The sequence below is a fragment of the Argentina anserina genome, chromosome 6, assembly GCF_933775445.1.
Source record: "Argentina anserina chromosome 6, drPotAnse1.1, whole genome shotgun sequence".
Classification (NCBI taxonomy): Eukaryota; Viridiplantae; Streptophyta; class Magnoliopsida; order Rosales; family Rosaceae; genus Argentina; species Argentina anserina.
Genome location: NC_065877.1, coordinates 606,954 through 630,052, shown reverse-complemented (window position 1 = coordinate 630,052; position 23,099 = coordinate 606,954). Strand labels below are relative to the sequence as shown.

General features: G+C 37.5%; 1 protein-coding gene across 1 annotated transcript; it reads right to left on the bottom strand.

Annotated features, from left to right (window-relative positions):
• Window positions 1–446: 446 nt before the first annotated feature.
• LOC126801044 (protein ILITYHIA) lies at window positions 447–21,814 on the bottom strand. Its single transcript, XM_050528497.1, has 59 exons — window positions 21,623–21,814; window positions 20,228–20,604; window positions 19,989–20,129; window positions 19,484–19,865; window positions 18,826–18,972; window positions 18,563–18,747; window positions 18,325–18,451; window positions 18,126–18,199; window positions 17,966–18,042; window positions 17,815–17,851; window positions 17,548–17,714; window positions 16,995–17,178; window positions 16,494–16,571; window positions 15,741–15,860; window positions 15,584–15,643; window positions 15,347–15,472; window positions 15,184–15,256; window positions 14,910–15,079; window positions 14,451–14,753; window positions 14,226–14,342; window positions 14,020–14,121; window positions 13,794–13,943; window positions 13,283–13,447; window positions 12,943–13,119; window positions 12,722–12,844; window positions 12,521–12,601; window positions 12,296–12,412; window positions 11,654–11,826; window positions 10,983–11,060; window positions 10,725–10,872; window positions 10,154–10,276; window positions 9,992–10,048; window positions 9,795–9,905; window positions 9,492–9,683; window positions 9,243–9,416; window positions 8,381–8,491; window positions 8,221–8,290; window positions 8,029–8,107; window positions 7,474–7,576; window positions 7,214–7,384; window positions 6,886–7,122; window positions 6,634–6,740; window positions 6,493–6,544; window positions 6,280–6,386; window positions 6,119–6,178; window positions 5,924–6,038; window positions 5,638–5,748; window positions 4,990–5,127; window positions 4,784–4,906; window positions 4,578–4,649; window positions 3,387–3,499; window positions 2,884–3,042; window positions 2,709–2,805; window positions 2,441–2,623; window positions 1,574–1,768; window positions 1,310–1,489; window positions 1,098–1,230; window positions 909–987; window positions 447–786 (listed from the first exon to the last, which is right to left on the bottom strand). The coding sequence occupies exons 1-59, from the start codon at window positions 21,735–21,737 to the stop codon at window positions 747–749; spliced, it is 7,866 nt and encodes a 2,621-aa protein (XP_050384454.1). The 5' UTR covers window positions 21,738–21,814; the 3' UTR covers window positions 447–746.
• Window positions 21,815–23,099: the final 1,285 nt, after the last annotated feature.

The following is a 23,099-nucleotide window of genomic DNA, read 5'->3' as shown; positions in this document are numbered from 1 at the left end:
AAGTAGAATTCCGGCTAGTCTCATTGTTCGGCAACATATAAGGAACACTTCAGGCAAAACTGTCCAAACTCTGAAGACCCTTAATAACCGACCAATATACTCACGACTTTGTAGGTACAAAGTTGCCAACAATGTTAGGACAATAATCTGTGATTAAAAGTATCATTAGTAGACGGTGTATGCTCAAATTAGGAAACCTTGGTGTATTGCTCAGTCAGCCATCAATGAGAAACCGTTCAGTCCTGGTCAAAAGTGCAAAACTCTTACGCGATGGTAAGACCTCAAAGTAGTTCCCAATCTACCTCTCATCTCAGATAGTATCCATGTCCGCTGTAGAGTGAGCACTCAGGGAGCAAAGGAAATGAAATGGAGTGATCAACCTAGCGGTTGTAAGATGCCATAAGTGGTATTGTGCTAATGTTTATAAAAACTCAGGATCCAAAAGATTGTTGTAAAACTCGAAAATGAAGTAGCTTAATTGCAAAAGATCATTACACTATGAACATATATGAAAGATACAGATTTCAAAATGGGATTGGTTCCGCTGTGCCTTCATGGCTTCATTCTATACATGATCCAAGATGGTATCCAAGTAATCCAACTGACGATTACATTGAATTTATAACACCCAAGTGAGAAAAATTGGGTATCCAGGACTGTTTTCTCTGTATGACCGCAATTGTCTTAGTATTTTCTATAGTTCCACTTTTGAGGGCAAAAATTATTGGTCACAAAGCGACTCATTTTCAGCCACTTGTCGAGTCATCCTCACCTTCACTATCATCACTGCATTTCAGATGCAACAAACAGGTGAAGCCAGTGAAGAGATAAATCAAATGTCTACCGGAACAATTAACTGTTAACAAAGCCACAGACGTAAGAGAAATATTTTAAGAGGACCAATATACCTGTGTTCCGAAAGCTTTGATATTCGTCTGGCATCTAAGCCTGTGATGAACTTTTGAGCAGCTTGAACATTTTCCGGACCTGCAAAACATTAAACAAAAACATCACATCCGCATCTCATTACTTCAAAAACTGGATCACTGATAAGATTACAAGTCTTTGCATTATACAAGGCGAGCAGAAGAAATTACCTTTTGTCAATTGGAAGGCATGCAGAGCACATCTTTCTGCTGCAAGTCGCACAGGCGTACTTCCATCTTTCAAACATTCAGCCAGTGCAGGTCCAATAATGTTCATATGGGCCACAATAGGTGAAGAACTTTCCTGCAATGCAAATTGCGATAAATGAAATCTTGATAATATGAAGAATACAAAATTTCATAATTTGCAAACACAAAAATACCTTCGAAACTGCCTTCAGAGCAGATAACGCCTTTCTTCTGACTTCACTGGAATCATCACGCAATGCTGAGACTAAAGATGATATAATATCTAATTGTACTGAGGTATTGGACGGGTCACTTTGGACTTTATACACGAGAAGTCTCCCAAATGCCTTGGTCGAAGATTCACGAAGAGGGAACTGTGTCAAAGAAAGTTGTGTCACTAGTTTGCAAAGCATGCTAAGAATGAAGAGAAAAAAACAATAACTCCTTGAATAAACTACCTTCTCATCTTTCAAAGCAGCTTTAAGCTGGCCCAGGATAGACGGAAACACTGGAGAGGCACAAATGGTGGATGGGATGTGCTTGAGCATGGATGAAATTGTAAGTACAGAACCATGCCTAGAAGACCAGGGAAGTGACAATGGAAAACTTGATAGTTCCTGAAGCAGCTCAGTCAGCTGGGTATCTTCGACATACTACAAATGATCAGTTATAAAGTTAGTAAAAGAAAACAGCACTAAATCACATAATAACTGAGCACAGTCATGAGGCCAAGCCAGTGAATCATTTAGATAATCAGAGAATCAATTTACACTAGGTGAAAAATCTGATGATGTAGTGGCCTACCAAATCTTGGGTGATTTTTAAAAACAGTTCAACTTTTCTCATCAATTTTGTATATTTACCGACTATTTTTCATACTCGCCTCCATTTCCTATTACCAGATTAGAAATCAGACATCACCGACGTCTGAAGAGTATGTATATAAGCTGTAATCCAACTTAGAAAGAACAGCCGTATCACTTGTAAAGAGAGCAACTTCATGAACCTACCACTGTGGCTTATTAGTGTTCATGGAGTAGCAGATACTCCACAAGTAACTGAATGGCTAATAGTGAGCTTGCACGCTTACGGTGCCACAATAGAGTTTATATGTATATGAGTTCAAAATGTCCTTTTTATCAAAAGTTTCAAAATGTCTATAGGAGCACAATTTATATGTATAGGACTTCCCTTCAAAACAACATGTTGACAATACGAACTCTTGAACATCATGAGTAAGAAAGAGTTAAATACATATCAAAGGATCAGAGTTCAACAGGACAGGAAAGAAATATCGGACAGTTCCTTAGTTATTCACCGCATACCTGGGCCATGATACCCATGATGCTTGCAGCAGATATTCGAACCTCGTCATCATCATGATGAATCATATCCTTAAGCTGCAAGTAGACACGAGTTCTAACAGCATTGCTCACGCTCTTCCCAGCAAACTTTAGGACACCTTCTAAAGCAGACAAACTTGCCTCCCGAACCCCACTGTCTGAAGCCTGAACGGTGAAATCATATCAATTATACAGTCAGGTTCTGGAATATAGGTGCATCAAAGATCCTAAATTCCTAATTAACAATCACCTGCAGACTGGACAGGAGGTCTCCAACAAGAGGGTCCACCCGGGTACTTAAAGCACTAAGCTTTCCAAGTGCAAGCGCAGCACTAGAGCGAACAACTCTGCAGTAGCAAAAGATCTGGTAAGCCAGATGAGCCTATAATTATACATGGTAAAGGACTGCATTACTCCAACCTAACCTTGTGTTATCCTGTAGACACTTGACAAATGTTGTTTGAAGCTGTGGAAGAAATGGCTTCAAAGCCATCCCACCTTTTCTGATTATGATTGTCAAGGTAGATAAAATAGCACTCTTCACCTGCCATGAGAACCGGTCACCTATTATCCGGATAAGAGGCCTACAGTCATGTAAAAAAAATTTTGTCAGATTGTTAAATTTTGTGCACAATATATTAAAGAAAATAATATAAAATATAAATTAGAGAAAGGATATCACTGTTATCGGATCATTTAGAGTTTGGATTGCACAATATATTGATCTCAACAACACAGAAATATGATCATAACTCATATGAAAATCACCTTCTTAACTTTAAAAGAATCATTTATAAGGTCAAAATTAAATTTAAGGGTAACAAACTATTCTATAAGCGAGGCTCTTATATAGATAGGCCTCATTCATTTTCAAAAGAAAAAAAATATATATATATATATATTCTATATGATTAAAAAAACAACATACCCTGTAATTTGTATAACAAACTCTTTGAGTGCCTTTTCACTAGTCACTTCAATCAATTCTCCAAGACCCAGTGCTGCTTGCTCTCTCAGTTCAGCAGATCCACTTATTAAACCCTAAAGTATACATATGTACAAAAAAATTAGTTCCCAAAAGAAAATAGATAAAGTTAAAAATCATTTCAAAATGCGAAAAAGCCGGCTATAAATGCAATAAAACTACTCATGTCAACCTAGAAATCCAAAGTTACTTCCAGCCATCCCAGGGAAAATAGAAGTTATAAGAGGGACAACAAGACGTATTCATCCTACAAGAAAATCCTGCCTAGGTTTGCAGGATATATACACAAAGAAAGAGCAAAACAGATGCAGCCATTAGGTTCAACTTTGATATCTTAACTAATTGTGGCTGATAGATTAATGGATTCTTTTGTAAAACAATTTTTTCTTGAGAATGTTTTTTTTTTTCTCTAACACAGTATACGATTAAAGAACGGGTGAATCTTAAAAAGACGGAAGCTATTTATAAGCTGCCCTACTCAAGAAACAAAATGCCCTCCCTACAAACTCCAATTATTTATTTATTTTGCAGGCAGGAAAAACAGGAAAAACCAATGTAACGGTGTAGTAAATGCATTATTTGGTCAAGTAGTTTTAGGGCTTAAGAACATTTAACCCCACCACCAAGGTTCCTTATTGAATTCCTCCTCCCCAAAACAACTGACACAAAAAAAAATTGTTGTGAAGTTACAACCGCATGGCCTTCGTGTGCAAGAAAGCAAGCACGCAAGATCGATTTCCATAGGACAGATTGTGTAGGAAAATGGAATGTACTTGTAAGGCTAAGATTGCCTAGCCCATAGAAGGATTTTCGACCTTATTCAAACTTTCAAAGAAAGCAAACTATTTGTGCATTAAAAGCATATATGCTTCACGCAATTTAAGTGGCTGCTGTTCCATTTCTTATTCTGAACAAATTATTTCTTTTACTTGAAAAAAGTCACTTTGTTAAGGCCTTCCCACTTTTCAAACCTGAGCTTGCAGCTTCACCTTTAAAACTATTGGGCATGACAACTTCCTTAGTTTTTGTCCAATACAAAAAATGTGACATCATGCAATATAACTAGTAACTAGAAGACTGATATTGCTGATTATTTGAAAGTGTATCTGCAGAAAAAAAGTATAGCCGCCAAACCTGGAGAAATATTGGAAGCAATGGTTGGAGTGCTTTTGGTAAACAAAGTCCAGGTATGACAATTGGTCCTCCCTGCAAGGTAATATACATATACCATCAGATTAACAGATTTTTCAATAAAAGCATCTAGACTACCACCCATTATCCCATATGTAAACATGACCTAAAACATCTACAGTATTCGGCAATCTAAACTACTTGCACACCTTCTTTTTCCTACGCTCCTTATCTCTGGAAGTCGACACAGCATCTCGTACTAACTTAATATATGAAGGAAGTACTTCCTTGGGGACTGAACTTACAACCCTCGACAATGCTTCCCAAGAAACCTGTAGAACAGAATCTTATATAAACTGTTCTCTATATGATACAAGTATATAACAACAGAACCTGAAATATGAATAGAGCATACTGCCACAGTTGCAGAATCAGAATCACTGAGCAAGACGATCAAGGTAGATATCATGTTTGGCGCTTCATCAACCAAATATAATTTACTGTTTTTGAAAAAATAGCCGATAAGATACGCAGAACTTCTTCTAATTGACGCCTGAAACCATGTGAACAGCAACAAAGGGTGAGATACAGCAATTAATCATAAGAAAGTAGTGACACGCAGATATATATATATATATATATATATATATTTAAGCTGTTTCAGGTGCGGATTCGCCGATTCCGGCGACGTGCAACGACGGCGCGGATGGTGCCCGTCGCACTCCCCCCTCCCGGCACTCCTGTCTGTGCCAGCCGGAGCTGCAGTGCCGGCCGGAATCTCGAAATTTCTGGAAATTTCAAGTTTTTGGGCACCGTTCATAAATTTCAAGATTCCGGCCGCCATGGGCCGGTGCTGCAGCTCCGGCTGGCACAGACAGGAGCACCGGGAGGGGGGAGCACAGCCGGCACCATCCGCGCCGTCGTTGCGGTCCTGGGATCCGCAAGGTACGGACGTCCGCATCTGATAACCATCCTATATATATATATATATATATATATATATAGAGAGAGAGAGAGAGAGAGAGAGATCCATCATTGAAATGACAATTTATCAAGTACATACCTGACTATCACTGACAGCTCTAAGAAGCTCAGATGTAAGAAATTCAACACCTTCATCATCTATAACCAAAACCACAGTTTCAGCAGCCTCTTTTGCCAATGTTTGAACATCCTAACATTTCCAAGTGGACCATTAGTCATCATAACATCTAGCAACTCATTGTTTATAGACAAAATGATGCACTCAATAACAGAGTGTCAAACCAATCCAGGAGGTAAAAAAACGCATATAAAATTGTTTCCACAAGCAATTAAAATATTACTTGAATTACATCCCAAGCGCATACCTCTTCATCAACACCCATGGCAGTGAGTAATGCAGGAAGAACAGTACCAAGATGAAAGTTAAGACCAGGCCCGGCAACCTCAGCGACAGCTTTAAGAGCATGTGCATTAAATGCACTAAATTTGTAAAATAGTCAGTAAACATGTAGGACTAAATCAGGTATTTAACACAATTACTTTGAGAGAAGAAAACACACGTTAATGGAAGCTGAACAAGCTTGGGCAAAATGTGGGGCAAAACCGCAGTAATCCTGACACTAAAAGAGAAAAATGGAGCAACTTAGAACCAATGAGTACCAAATTATTCAAGGGGTAAAACGAGCAAGTAAGAGACAGTAAATGTAAGAGGGGTTTTCACCTTAAGATTTGTTTGAGACCATCAAGTGCAGTATCAGAAGTTTGATCATCTTCCAATGCATGCAAAAGACTTGGAACAATTTCATCAATTGCTTGCATACCAGCATTCTACATTGTGACATATAACATTAATAACAGTATCAATTCAAAAAATACTGAAAATAAGTTATAAGAAACAACAAACAATAAGAAACAACCAAAAAATAGGAAGCACCTTGTAAAGAGTGCTGAATGCTATTCCAGCAGACTCACGAACTTCGGGCATGCTGTTAGCAAATAAAATTACAGATTTACACAGGAACAAGATCACGGCAATTTACTAAGATAAAAACTCAAATATAATAAAATGAAATACCTATCTGATAGGGCAGTTCGAATGGTTGGAATCAGTTCATCCATGAAACTCAACAAATGGCTTTTAGCTGCACTTGCCATTACTTCACTCAAACCAATGCACACACCCTGTGAGTCACAAGAAACAACTTCTAATCAACACAACTGTCAACAAGTTAACTCTAAATTATCAGGGTGAAAAAATTTACTGTCAACTGTTTTTTCAAAACCAATCAATGAAAGTATTTAAAAAAAACAGAAATAATTCTCTCACTTGTCGTCTACTGGTGTCAGAGTCCTTTAACCCTTGGGATAAAATTGGGATGATTAATGGCAGCACCCTCTCACCAAGCTTCCTGACAAGCTCGCCCAGTGCACGTGCAGCAACCTGCCGCCTTTCAGAGGATGATGATGCAAGAGAGGTAATTAGAGTGTTCATGAGAACTGGCATTATTTCCTTAAGAGTTTTTGGGGTATTTGCCACTATAGTTTTCCATACATGCAATGCAGCCTGAAATGAAAAAGGAGAACTTGATTTGGGGTCCAACATGATCACAAATAAGACAAAAGAACACATTCCTGAAATAAATTACTCTCACTACCTGACGCACTGATAGGCTCACATCAGTTCGAACCATATATAATGCAGCAAGAATTTCATTACGCTTATCCCTTCCAAGAACCTCAATGATAGCCCGGCCCTGTGCTTCAGTACTAGCACCTTCATCATCACTGCCACCCTCCAGCAAAGCTTTTCCAGAAGTACCCGCGACCTACATAAATAACATGATAAATTACAGGCTCTATCGTAGAAATCAAATCTCGAAGAAAGGGAAACTGAAAGAGCCTGACATGAGTTTACCTTAAATAAGAGATCACCCAATAATTCCACAGAGCTTTGTCGAATTCGCCAACTATCATTAAAGATACCATCCTCAACGGCAGGTAGGAGCAAAGGTAAAGACCTGAAAACAATACGCAAGCTATCAGATGAAAACTATCATGGCAACATTAATAGAGCAGGCAACCATCTCAACACATAAAAGGCTTCTCACTCCAAAATGAGTAAGCCCAAATCCCTACAAGACTCACGACTCAAGTACTCACAACATGCTTGGCTTTCATAGTTTCAAAACCTTCCAGATTCCGATACTGGACCAATTACAAATCCAATTCTGATAGCCAACCATACAAATGGTACAAACAGCTTTCCTTGGGTAGAAATTGAAATCCACACTCACTCAGATTATGGGGTTTAGGGGATGGGAGAGGGGCCAGTCCCTTTGTGTTGCTCATTTTCCAATGATCAACCAAAATAAATAAAGTTTCTAAACCCTAGAACCACTAGTTACAATCATAGAAGCACACTCCATGTGAGTTCTTTAGTTTTCAACAATAATTAATCAAGAGTGCTTACGTTATCGCATAATGCTCAACCAGAACATGTCCCGCACCTAGTGCCGCTTCACGTACAGACTCATTTTCATCAGCAAGACCTATATGAGTATTCAGCACAATGAGTTTGAATGGAGCATAAAGATCATATAGTGATGCATACTACCATATATTTGACACCTAATTAGAAAACCACATTAGAAAGTGTACTAACCATCTATAATAGCAGGCAGCACCTTCTGTAAATAATTCTGGAATTGAACACCTATGGACCTTGGTAAGTACTACAAAGAGTTTAGGAAAACGTTAAACAGAGCCAGTGAATAAAACATTGCAGGAAAGGGCTAACATAGTTTACAACATATTGACCTCACCTTGAACAACGTCAAATGCCCGTCACGCACAGATGCTTTTTGATGAGAACAATTTCGGATGACATCCGGAAGTACATGTTCAAAGTACTCAGTCCCAAGTGCAGCTAATACCTGGATTGGAAGTTGATTATGTCTTAGCCAACAATTCAAAAAAGATAACAAGAAAACCAAAAACTTTCAATGTATTTATAAGAGCACTAGATTGTTAAAAGAAACAAAACTCTTTTTCTTGAAATTCCAACGGAAAAATTTTAACACGTCAGTATTGGAAGATGCATAATACACGTACAGGAACAAGCAACATGGTTATCTGATGGATATCTGAAGGTAGGTTTTGACTCAAGGATTATATTTCAAATAGTCATATAGTTCCTAAGTCCTAACATAAGCAAATGCCCATTAAAGCAAAAGGGAGAAATATAATTACTTCTGAAAAACCTCCTTATAATAAAAGGTTTGATCCAAGAAAGTGGTTGCATTTTACACAACTGCCACCCATTATTTCACTTACAAGTAAAAGCAAAAATTCACAATTATATCACATCATTTATATATGATAATAAGAAATAATATATTTACTATATTAACTATTCAAGCACATCATATATATGATGATGAGAAGTAATAAATTTACCATCTCAACTATCAACAGCAAACCAAGCTTAATCCTACCACTGAATCTATCCGTTTTGAACTTACCAAATAACATTTAATCTGGCTACAACACCCAACACAGGAATGTTCATATAAGAGAACCGACTTAAACTTTTCTTAGTCAGCAAGTACCCAATAAATGATCACAATAGAAGTTTAAGCAAAGATAGAAAGAAGTTGTTTTCATTTTGAGAGGTGATACACTTGCCTCACTTAACCCTTGAGCAGCTCCAGATCGCTCAACATTACTATTATCTGATTTAAGTGTATCCATCAACCAGGGAACAAGATCTGGGAAATGATCTTCACCCAATCCCCTTATGAGGGATCCGAGGGCCCTTGCAGCAACTGACCTAACTTCTGGAATTGGATCCACAAGAACCTGTTTTTGATGGAAGAAATAATCAGTAAAACAGTTATAACACAAGACAATTCTAAAAATATTACAAAATTATACCTTTTTCACTTCAGGAAGAAGCAGCCCTATGTACGGAATCATATCATTTGGCTCTGTAACTAGCGAACACATGTTGCCAACAATTTGGGCTGCTTTCTTTTTAGTCTCTGCACTCCTCTCCCTTAGCCCTCTATGTACTATAGGCACCAAGAGCGCAAGTGAAGGAGCGTCAATTGAATTGATGAATGTTGTCTGAAAAATTCATAAGTATTCAGATAAATTAATAATAATAGTCAATAACTAAACAACATACACTGATACACCAGACGGAAAAAAAAAACGGTTTTGTTTTGTAATACTTACTCCCAAGAGAATATCCAGAGAATATTTTGTATAGTCGTTTGGATCTGCAAGACCCAGAAGAAGAGTAGGGACCAATGAAGCTATCTCGGGATTCTTTATTACGCTCCCAACCTACAAATTGTCAGAAAAAAGATTATAAATTGGGAATAATAATTATAAAGAAACAGAGGTAACAAATCACAGGACAATCTAAAAACCTGTTGAAGTGCTGTTTGTCCTGCTGACTGAACTTTAGGGTGGGTGTCTGTTAAAACCTGCAACAAAATAGCAGAGAATAAATCACAAGGCAATAAGCATATACTGTAGTTACATTTCTGTCCAAGACAAGGTAACAGACAATAATGTTAATAAAGACAAACCTCAGTTAGTTTTGGTACAATCCTAGGGAGACACTGAGACAGCTGCTGAGGAGCACAATAGGCCATAGCACCAAGCAGTTGAACACTACTTTGCTTTGTTCGCCACGCTTTATCTTCAAGACCCTGTTTATATGCGGTTCCCATACAAAATATTCATCACTTGATACTGAGCAGGACTAAAGCAACAACATAATATCGTGGAAAGAACGAAAACTGCCTTCTTTGAAGAAGATGGATCAGATACTACTAGAAGCTGATAGAGAACCAGCAGTCCGCAGAAGATAAAACTCTCAAATAGTAGATAAATTATGGTCAACTGTTTGAGGCATTGCTAAAAGGCCAAAAGAAAAATTGAATAAATTATCATGATGATACACTTTTGCATTCCAGAAGTTTGCAATCAGATAATGTCCCATGGATCAAAGTGCAAGAGTGGCTTTATATATTAAGAGGATGAAGTTACATGAACTTTTAACTAAAAAAACGTGAGATTCAAATAGTGAAATTTTTCAGAACTAAAAGAAAAAAAGACATATATTGGACAGCTATGATTTTGGCAGCAAATTAATACCTTCAAAAGAGATGGAAGAACCAGTTTCACTCCCTGAGCAGTAAGGTGAGACATCATTGCACGAGCAGCGCACTCAGCACCTTCACGAACTGCAACAACTTGATCGGAAAATGAAACTAACAGTAGTGGCAACATTTGTATAACATACCTGCACGGAAAAGAAATTGGGGGAGAGTGGGGGGGAGGTCAAATGTGTATTAATTTACCATCTGGGAAAATCACTTGTTGGTCTTACAAAAATAAAAACTATTCACTTACGGTTCAAATAATTTTCCAAGTGTTTCGCACAGACACTCAAATCCAAGTAAACCCCCTTCACGACGTTTTGCAGAATTCCTGTAATAAACATCGAAACAAAGCATGACTCAACTAGTGCAAAATAGATTCAACAAGAAGAATAAGACTACTAATTAAATCAGATAGTGTCTTCTCAATCCATATTCCGCATAAACAAAAAGAAGAATACACAGTGAAAGCAAGCCCACAGAACAACATTATCCCTAAGAAGTCCACTACATCCCAAACTTATGCTCTCAAATCTGTTATTACTTTCAGACTAATCTGCCTAAACAATTGCACAACCTTAGGCCCATTCCCTCCTCAAAGAGCACAAATCTGTTATTACTTTCAGACTAATCTGCCTAAACATTAAATTCATTCTCAAACCTTAAATGCTGAGAAAAGTGCGGCACATTATCTAAAATTAAGGAGAGCTCCAAACATATTTTTGTGTAATATTAGGAGAGAAAGAACAATTTGGGGTGTATGTCCTACCATCCACTATAAAGTGATATACAGTAGACAAAAGATCAGTTCTGCAAATTAACAGTTGTAACATATTATCATTCAATGACCAGCAGTATATCTGATCCAACTTTTTAAGAATACACTCAATATAGCCTTTTTTAAAAGCCAGTTATAACACCAACCTATCAACAAGACATTCTTGTAGAATATTCACAATTCCATATTTCTTCAAAGAAGAAATACCGAATCCCTTGACTACTCCAGCAAGCCCAAAAGCAGCTCCACGGCGTTCACCATACTTTTCACTGTTCATTAATTGATCCAAAATCCGTGAAACAAGAGCTTGGCCATCATTCTTGTACAGGGAAAAAATCAAATTAGCTTTCCTCTTCAATAATGAATGTATGAACAACAAATGTGGCAAACAAAGGTCAATATTGATCTAATAGGACAACCGCACTCCTATTTTAATGCTGTCAGTTTTACTCAAACAACCACTTGTATGCTAGTATCTTCAAAGACTGCTTAGGAATGAGTAGTGAGTTTATACAATGAGTACATACATAGACTGGGCATAGTGTTTTCTGTAGTGAGTTTATACAATGAGTACATACATGTATGTCCCACGCTAAACGAAATCTTATATAAAAGCAAACAAGTGTGACTTTTAAGGCTTCAATCCAAACGGTAGCTGTAATTGAATTTGTACACTGTATAATTTCACTTTTTTTTAATCAAGTTTGGTTCTTTTTATATAAAACAAATAAGATCAGTAAAAATTGATAAGGATCCAAACGATAACTGTATTTGAGTTATTGTCATACTTGCTTTGATTGCATTAATGGTGAAAGGCATGTTGAAACCGCCCGCTGAACAGCTTCTGATGGAGTATTCAACACATCCAACAACTTCTCTATAACAACATGTACTTTTGGGTCATCCTGCAACAGTATGAATTGAAGATGCATGTAAATTGTAAAATCCAGAATTGCTAAGGCTATCTCACAAAAAGAAAAAGGCTGAAGAAAGAAAAGTACAATAAAACTCACCTTTGACAAATGTTTTGCCAATGCTCCAGTGAAAATAACAACACCCTCACGTACCAAATCATATGTCTCCTCATCCGATGCCTGGAAAATCATTTATTTCATAAGTTAAACTGACAGTAGCATAAAGGGCTTTGCATGGGACATGCATAAAGCTCATACGTGATATTTTACTGCCATCACAAGATAAAAATGGAGAACAACCTTTTTGTTCAGGTAGTTCTCAAAGATAGGAAATAGCAAGGAAACATTATCTCGTCCGTGCTTATCAATAATCATAATGCCAGCATTAATCATTCTCCCCCGAACATCAGCATTAGGATCTGCCTGCAGATTAAGAAGCATTGACAAAACTGAGGACTAGAATATCTCATATCAATGGACAGTACCATTCATATTTCAAAGAACGGCATTGCAAATCTTACCAATGCTCTTGAAATCAAAAATGTTATAACAACAGGAAGGTCTTTTGTTCTCAGTACATCAGCAGAAGAATGCAATGCCAAAGCTACACCCTGTCTTCCCAGCCAACCAGCGTCGACATTGTTCTCAGTCAAACCAGCATCACGGATATACAGGGAGAATAAAGTAGAAAGGGATTCCTGAGTTACAAGAACGCCATATTCAGACTCCTCTTCGAATAATAATAATAATAATAATAATAATAATAATAATAATAATAATAATAACAATAACAATATAATAATCATAATATTAAGCATAACCATTATCATCATCATCAAGAATAAGTTCAAATCTATGTACCTGTATAGAATCAGGAGATTCATCCAAAGCAGCAGCTAATGCCTCTGCAGCAGCAAAACGGACAGTATAATGGATATGAGAAAGTGCTTTGAAAAGGCCTGAATAGTCAGTCCCAAAATTGTTTCCATAGCGATCCCACAAATCCTCTGCAGCTTCTGCAACCGACTGACAATAGCATCAAGCAAATACAGTGCATGAGCTATCTATCTAAGATAAATGAGGCCAAGCAGAAAAAGACTTATTGGCAAGGCAATTGGATAATGCCTTCAGTTAACAACTTGTATGACTCTTATGAGCTAAAGGGGTAAACTATGAGTAATGGGGCCATCCTTGCCAAAAATCAGGAAAATCAAAAAATGAGTAGCCATTTGATTACAATATGTAAGATTGGGGCAGTACTTTGGCTAGCTCTTGTTGCACGAACTATATATGAACAATATGGATAAAGGGTAAAAGAAAAAGGTATGCGCAAAACAGTAGACAATTTAAAGAAGTACTTAGTCAACCAAACCTTTTCTGGATCATGTAAAGCAATCCAAATACTTGTAGCGACCTCAGCATTCTGAGAAAGAGACCGATTGGCAACAGTAGGAATGCATTTGACAGCAGTTAGACAGGCCATTCTAACGTGAACATCTTTTGCATAAACCCCGTATAAAGCCTGAAGAAACACTGTCAGATTAGTACTCTGAAAGCACATCAAAGCAGAAATTATAAGTAGAATGGAAACAGCATACCGGTGCAACTTCATCTGGCTGTAGACCAAGACACAGCTCATTCAATGCAGGTCCAATAGAGGTCTGATAAGCTTGTACAATACCAAGAACATGATAAAGAACCTGTTAAAAGAAATGAAATAAATGAGACATAACAACAATATAATAATATAGAAACCATGAAAATAGACTAATTTGACTAGTGTCATAAGGAAGAAATGCGTAACTGAAATCATTCGAAGCCTAGGGAGCGGTAAGAGGGGGTCCATGTGCATATAAATAATCTGAAGCACACTATCATGAAGCCCAGTCTTCTTAGAGCTTAAAAGAATTCGCTCCATTATCTGACAGAAAAAATCAGACATTAGCAAAAAGAATTCCCATTGAGCTGAATATGTCTTATGGTAAAGTATGGGATCTCATGTAACAAACAAAAATGTAGGAGAACTTACAGGGAAGATAAAAGTGAAGGAATCAACAGGAAGGGGTCCCGATTTACAAGACACAGAAAGGGCGTTAATAATTCGCTCAAAGAGACTCAAAGATGGTCTATCATCGGCATCCCCTTGCCCAAGTGATGAAATCATATCCAAGAGAAGACGATCTTCTTCAGTCACCACTAAGCGCAAAGCAGTAGCAATGTCAAGGGCCCAATTACATAGAGGGGGGGCAGTACATCTAGAAAGTTTCACCATAGCCTCATACGCGATATCGCTGACAATTGGTGACCTTAGTAATGGCTCGACATAGTTAACCTAATATCAGATTAAGGTTAAGTTTCATAAGAGAGAGAGAGAGAGAGAGAGAGAGAGAGAGTAGAGACACCACACAATATTCAGCATATCTATTATATATGTGGTAGTAAAATGACTTGAATAACCCAAAGAGAGGCCTGCTCCTACAACACATACCAGGGAAGGAAGTCGACTATGTGCAAAAACAGGATTTGCAATGGCCATTTCCCCAAGAGCTTTAAGCATTAGGGACAGGTTTTTCTGTATTTCTCGAACCTTCTCACGTATGGAAGCCTCCTCCTTAAGTTGTAACTCACGTGCCTCCTCCTTAGCAGTCTTTGCTTTCTCTAGAAAAGTTAACAGTGATTATATTACTACCAAATGTAGTAATGAAGCTAAAAGAAACAGTATCTAGTAAAAAAAATATCGCCGAAAATAGGCCAACACTTACCAGGTTTCTTTGTCGACTTCCCAGTTTTACTGCTTGGCTCAACTTTTGCCGAGTGATTAGAACCACCATTATCCTGGTTAAATCAAAATGCAAGAATGGCATCAGAATAGGGAAAAAAATTATCAGGTCCCCGTGCTCTTATATACCATAGAGATTTGTATACCATGTCATTAAGGTCCTCATACATCCGAAAACGGCCCTTCGCTTGTTTCATGTTCTTGGCAGCAACAGACTCGGCTACGTAGACGCCTTGCTCACTGGAAAGCATGCCTTCAGGAGTGTGAAATATCTGATACAGCATATGCGGATGAAAATAGAAAATAAGTTACAAGACCTAAACATAGTAGATATCTAGGAGACATATCAATTGATTTTAGTGCTCGTTAGCACTATAACTAACCCGAATATCATTTTCGGAAAGTGAATCATGTGAATATCGGTAAGGAAGGTGTTTCAAGTGCTGTCACAAACAACAAACTCCAATAAGTATCTAATAGGATCTCAGTGGTTCTAATAAATAACATTCATTGAAATAGAGAAATATAATAGCAGGTTACCTTTTCAAACTCCATATACGTTTCTCCAGGTGCAATGGACATCAGAGTGGACAATGAGGATATGGCTGCTTGCTGCTCTGACGTGGTAGTACTGGACAACCACATTGTTTCCAGTAGGCCCTGAAATGCCACCAAGAGCAAACAATATAATTACCTCGAGAGGTTATGTAAATTAATTGAATACCCTACCTTTTTCTAAACACCAATCCAGACTCACTGAACTACTTGCAAAACGAAATTCTAGAGGCATACTTCACTAAATTTAACAGATAACCCTACTTGAGAAAAGTCAACATAAATTAGCTTCTTTTTTTCAAGACTTCTCGCCCTTTAGCTACAGCATCTACCTACTATGCAGAGACATATTCCAGACCCATATCAAATCCAACCAGTTCCACTTAATGAATAACAATTTAAACGTAGATATATGGCATTTATGTTGGTCAAAAACTTGGCAACAATCTTTATAAAGATATCAAATTATCCTTAGTTCGATAAGTATAAAAATAAATTTGCTTTGCATCCATAGAAATTTTATAACTTAGCAATTTGTTTGGCTTTCAGTGCATCTGAAGCATTACATTTTGGAAAAACAAGTAACCAGACCACCAGTTGACAATGCCAAATGTAGTTATCTATAAGACAATGTGAGTAACAAGAAAGTAGGTAAGAATAATGAAAGACCAAAGAGGCATCCACAACCAGAGCACTCCTTATGATTAACTATGTTACGATTATTAAATGAAACCATACCTTGCATAAATTCTCCATGTCAGCCAAAACATTGCTGTTTATGTCAAAACCACATCTATGCAGACATTTATGTAGCCTCTGGGGAAAGAAAAAAGAAACAAACAAAATAATGAATTTAGTCAGCTAAAAGATGCATTTTCTAAAGTAAGGCTACAAGTACTTAGAATTAACACATATATAGGCATGCAACTCTACTTAAACAGATATTTTGTTATCTGATACATTTAAAATTAACAACTATCAGGCAACTTCAAGCAAGTTCATATTGGGTGACAATTGGTTTTACCTGATCTAAGCAACAATCAGAAGAAACAAAACTATCAGACAATTATCAGGTAATTAATGTAAAAATGGTTAACTACATTCTCTACAGACCCACTGTTTATGGATTATAAAAAAAACTAAGACTATTGAACAAATTCAAAATCTTCAGAACTCTGCTAAACTAAAAAGGCATTACAACGCCAGCTGTTAATAACAAATAACACAGAAAACACTTACCCTCCAAACCACATCTCTTTTTGCAGTTCCAACCAAGTACGGATGATGTCCGCAGAATAAAACTTGCATTGATGCACTTGGAGCTGCAGGTAGGGCCGCTGATGAAATAATAAGTAAAGCCTTTACAGAAACCTCGACTGAGGGAAGGAACGGTACTTGGGAGTCCCCTGAATTATCTGTATCACTACATAGAAGCAAAAATTAAACAGTAAACATAACCAGGTCAGAGTGAAGTAAAATGATATGCAATTATCAAAACCTTATATGCACTCGACCAAGATACAAGCATCACGATTCACAACAAACAATGGCACAAGGTCATTATCAGATACACAATAAACAAAGTAGGAACAGAAATGTACTAATTTCTAGCTTTTGCTCTACAGTATACAGAAGCAAATAGTTCCTCCTCTTCAAAATGGAAGTGTGTGTGACTTTTTAGATTTAAGCATTCAAATTATATTACACACACGGTTCAAGAAAACTATTATGGCCTTCTCAGACAGAACAAGTGGAACCAAAAGGTAAAACAATGAACCACAGTAATTTTTACCTTGACTTTGAAATACGATGTTTCTCTTCAACTATAGACATGAAAGTAGCAAATTCAATCAAAAGATGTTCAGCTATTTGCGGGGCAGCAGGAACTATCTTTTTTGTAGTGTTATAAGCCACTCTTCGAACATCCCAACTTGGGTGGCACATGAAAAAAATTATCAACTGCATCACACCAATAAATTATCAACTGCATCACACCAATAGCTGCTTAGATATGATTAAAAAAGATTGAGTGAAAAATCAAAAATTATTGTTTATTTACCTGGGACAGTGATCTGAGGGAAAAGGAATCCAACGCTCTGAATGATGAAGAAAATAATATTATTATCATGAACACAAAATAAAGTACTCAGCATGTGATGATTAAAATACAATATTCCAATGTAACTATGTACATGCAAATTTATAGTAACCTCTGCAAATGTTCCATCAGCAAGACTTCAAGAAGATCGACACAAGCCATGCAATCCTCAGTCAACAATTTTGAAGCCTGTGGTGCAAGCCATACAACTATTCTATCAAGGGCTATTAGTAGAAAAATATATATAGACTCAATGTCTGGCGACCACCTACCAAGGATATTGGAACAAGTGATGGCTCATTTTGAGATATCAGAGACCAGATCTTTTCCCTCACCACGTTCTCCTCTGAGGATAATAGTGACAAATGAGTAAGAGATCAAGTTGAACATACGTACTAGAAGTTGAGAATAAAAGTTCAAAACTTTCTTTAAATTTAGATGACTACTAACAAGTCTAAATAAGATTAAAACCTGATTTGATGTCAACTGCTGCAATTTTGCTAACGAATAGTAAGGCATATATCCCATCCAAACGCTGAACTCCTTTAGTAAAACCAGTTTTGACAAGTTGAATGAGAGGTTCCAGTAATGATGATAACTGCAGTGAAGAAAACAATAAAGTTGAAATGTCACCAAAACATGAAAGGAATGGCCATATCATGAACAAGAGAACAAAACACTGAAAATTAAACACAATCAACCAGCTAACCTGATGAACAGCATCGGCATTCCTGCATATGGTTCGCAGACAACGAAGATGTCCCCTTCTTAGAGCTTCTTTTTCCTTAAGCCCAAAAGAGAAAAAAGAAATTAAATCTGACTGAATAACATCAGCAGATCTTGCTGCCCACGAACCTAAGGCTGACAAAATTGAAAGCTTGACCTCCTCGTTGCCTGAAAACAAGAAAGATCAGACAAAAATAAACATCTAAAGAGATCTTCAAAGAAAATAAAACACAAAGTCCAATTTACCATCCTCCTTGTAACAAGATCGCAAGTAACTGCATGAAGTTTGAGACAGTCCATTAAAATGCTTCCCGTCTGGAGCATTGCACAATTCTTGCAGTGCATTGATCATGCCAATTCTCTGGTAAGGAAATGTAAGTCTTCCTTCTGAGCCTGTAAATAGTTAACTATTGAGTTAGATCTACTGCAGCCAGATATAAAAGACCAGTTTAATCATAATTCAAAAAGATGCATCATCCTCCAGGTCTGCAGAAAACCATAATAATCAGTTGTTTTGATTCACTAGCTACGAGATGGAGGAAACTGATAGTAAATTGGGGGGGGGGGGGGGGGGGGGGGGGGGGGTGGGGGTGGCTGCTCTAAGAAGCCCTTGATTGGATGCTAACTCAAGCAATAGAAGTGAAATGGCCATGATCTCCGAAGCAATTGTCCTGGGTCCAAATGAGTGGGATAGGAAAGGAAAGAGACTTTCAGTAAATTTCATAAATTTCCACATCACACACACTCATCCGGCAAAGAAACTCTACACCCAAACAAGGGAAAGATTGCATCTCACTCCCATCCATTACCTTCGAAACATATATGCCTTTTCCATTTTATAATTATTTTACCAACCCCTCCCCCCCCCCACCAAAAAAAAAATCAAGTAGGATAAGAAGCCAACCTCCAATGACAGATTTGATAGCATTGAACATTGCTTCTATAATATCTGGATTACTAGAATTTTGGCTCAGACATCGTACTATTTCCAGAGCAGGAGCCCTCCTGCCTTCATCTGCATGCCTAGCCTGTGGCAAGACTAGTGAAATCATTTCGACAGCATACTTGCTCAAATCAAGGTTGACTGACTTCAATAGTATCCCAACTGATTCCAATACAATCTCAGGGTTGCGTTTAAGCATTTTAACAGAAGATGGGAGCACAACATTTTGAAAATCTTCATGCAACATATGTTGACAAAGTGGACGAAAAGCTTCACTAAGACCCTTTGACGGCTTTTCTTTTGCGTTTAAAATTGCCTTGAGATATATATCAAGAAATGTTGGCTGTAAAAAGGCAGAGGATAATGTTAAAGTTCTGCTGATTATGCTCAGATCAACCAACTTTGAAGGAAAAAATAGACAACTCCGCACTAGTCATACATGATTATTAATTACATAATCACTCACCTTGAATTGCTCAAACAAAGAAGATGACTTTCTTGAGGTACTACAGAATTCCATTAAGAACCCTAATAATTCAGGACTATCTTTGTATGGGATGCGCGCTTCCGTCAATTCCTCTATATACAATTTGTAGATGTCTGGCGACTAGAATGGTATGAAAAACATGTTATGTCATGAGAGAATAAGAAAGGCAGATAAAGGAAACGTCTTTTAAAAATAAATAGGAAATATATGGTGCTAACCTGAGAAAATAAGTGATAAATTGTCTTCTTGCAAGACCGTTGCTCACAGAGAGATCTTTGTACAACAATATGGAGTAATGATGCCTGCACTGTGGCAACTCTACAGAATGCACTCTTGGAAACTGTGATGAACTTACTCTTGCTAAGAAGAAGACATGACCACTGGAGAAGTCTGTGGCCCCCAACATGTGATTGCACCTTTACATTTTTTTCCATGATCTGAACAAGGACTGCTGCGAAATTCTTCATGAAGGCCACTTCTTGCAAAAATTTTGTAATAATACCATCGACAGCTTTCTTGGACCCACGATCATCATAGATGTACAATGTTTTAAATATTATATCTACCAACAATGATGCAGACTCCACACATATTTCTGCAGAATTCAAAAATGACAAGAAGTTCAGAACAAGAGCATATGTTGCACAGAGAAAAATTGCACACTATTACATAATTTACGTTAAGACTTAAGAGTGTGGTTAGCTACTTAAATCACAGTAATATACACATTCGACCACTCAGTATCACTAAATGTTTTGCCTCATATTCACACAAAAGATCAGTAAGAGATAAAATAAAATTTATATCATATGTAAAAGTTTTTTATAATATTTATATAATATACTATAATAACGACATGGAAAACTTATATCACTAACAAATATATCAATATGATATACTACAATATCACTATAATTTATATTTATACTATCATATGTGAAAATTATATTCCTCCACAACAACCCAGTCCAACTTACACTCACCGTCCCCCAGCACCAATGTATAACCCCATAGCCTCCAGCTTTTATCTACTTCCACATAACGACAAGGAAACAAAATTGATCACCTATACCAACGTCTCATCACTCCATTTCTCCAAAACTAACCTTGCATAACTCGAAATCCTCATTCTAACAAGTTTCGAAAGCCTCAATGCGCATTTGTAGCGCTTATAAATTGCCAAGAATCACACAAATACATACTTCACCGAGAAAATTTTACTCATCGATGAACTCACTGTCTAGTCTCTACACTTGAATTCAACTATCTAATCACAACCTCCGGCTTTCATCTACTTCCACGTAACAACAGCCAACTTACAACAGTCGAAATCGAAAGACTCGACGGATTTGATTACAACTATTTTATTCATTTAAAAACTTACTCTCTAGTCTTTACACTCTTGAATTCAACCACCTAACCAACTCACTTGTTCTTCAACATTTCAACCTAGCTAAAATGAACTTAAAACTTCATAGATATATCGAAAATGAAATGAACAAACGATACTTTAAACACGTATATATATACGTATGCATGAACAGTGATGGATTCCATTAACGAATTGAACCGAGTTAAAGTGAACTGAAATGAGAGATGAGCTCAGAACTAACCGGAGCGGCCGAGAATGGCCGGAATTTGATCTCGGAAAATCCGAACCCGCTGCCGAGTGGAGGCAGTGGAGAGCGACCCGGCGACGGAGAGGAGGGACTCGGCCGGAGTCTCCATTGGGAGAAAACGGGGCGGGGCGGATCCGATTGGTTTTCTTTCAGCTGGTTTAGGGTTTTAGGAGCTGAGAGAGATAGAGAGAGAGAGAGAGTGTGTGTGTGTGTCATTACAGAGGATATATATTCGGCCTCTCTCACTGTGTATGGAGTAGGCATGATGATGGAAAGGTCTGCGTGACGGGTTTTGGGCTTTAGGGGTCTGTGTTGGTCCTGGCCTGATAATTGGGGGTACTATTCGCACTCTTGTTATTCATCTGTACACCCGTTTTTGAGGACTGATTTCTTAAGCTTTGGTTGGTTCTAGACTGCATTCACAGCTGTATATGCTCAAGTTACTCGAAATGGATTAGGGGAAATTAGTTCCTCAAATATTAGCTATTGTAAGGCATTCAATTATAAGTCACACATTTATCCTGGAAGCTTCTGCTCAAAACAAAAAAAGAATACAAAGCATAAGGCCTTGCCTCTTGGAACAATGGAAAGAAAAAAAAAACAACAACAACAACAACAAAAGAAGAAAATTAATGAAGATTGTTATGGATACCTGTTAACTATAGTCAGGGCAAGTCTAAGGTAGGGCGTGTTGATGCATGCATTAAGTTATACTGGAATCTACCCTATAGCCTTCTCTTTTTCTTGCGTTTATGTTGATATATGCCTATGTTGCTTTCTAGTGCTATGATGAGTCTGTGGCTTATGTAAATTCTCATTCAATTCAAATTATTTGAAGCAGCTAAAGCGTGAGTTTCTACTCTCGATCGATCTACTGATTTGAAAACTCAGGATTAGGTAGTGAGGTAGACATGAAGGGCGAGTCTCCCCATCCTTTGGTGCCACAAATAATTGGCCGTTTGATCTACATTCCGATGAAGGCAGGAATCATATTTACGTTCACGAAGTTTTATCTCGGAGTTTCTCTTTTCCTTTATGCTTAGCATAACTGCAATGGTTAGTTGAGCTTACGATAATTAAGTACATACACTTGTATAGTTGTATGGTACATTTGAATGTCATATGTCCGACGTTTCGATTCTCAGTTGCATGCATACAGACACTATCAAATGTTTCGAACTTAACATGCATGCATAACCAAGTTTAGTCGGATATCACTTGGCCTAGCCACTATAACTGTAGCAAGTTTATATCGAAAAAAGCTATGTAGCAAGTTACAGTAAGAAAGCTTCTAAATTGAAACACGACTGCGAAGTCAAAACTCTCCATACATACATGAACATGTGTCCCCAAACTGGATTGTTGATCGAGCTTGCGAAGCTTTGATGCAATGTCAAATACTAGACAGGTGTCCCTTGACTGGATGACATGTACGTGTTGATCAAAGGTCGTCTGCTAGGGCAACAGGTAG

Excerpts from the sequence above, each read along its gene's own strand:
- LOC126801044 (XM_050528497.1), bottom strand. The coding sequence starts at position 21,737 with ATGGAGACTCCGGCCGAGTCCCTCCTCTCCGTCGCCGGGTCGCTCTCC. Across the intron at positions 12,845-12,942 it reads TTTTGATTTCAAGAGCATTG|GCAGATCCTAATGCTGATGT; the intron begins GTAAGATTTGCA and ends CTTAATCTGCAG. Across the intron at positions 5,749-5,923 it reads CCATGGGTGTTGATGAAGAG|GATGTTCAAACATTGGCAAA; the intron begins GTATGCGCTTGG and ends TGGAAATGTTAG.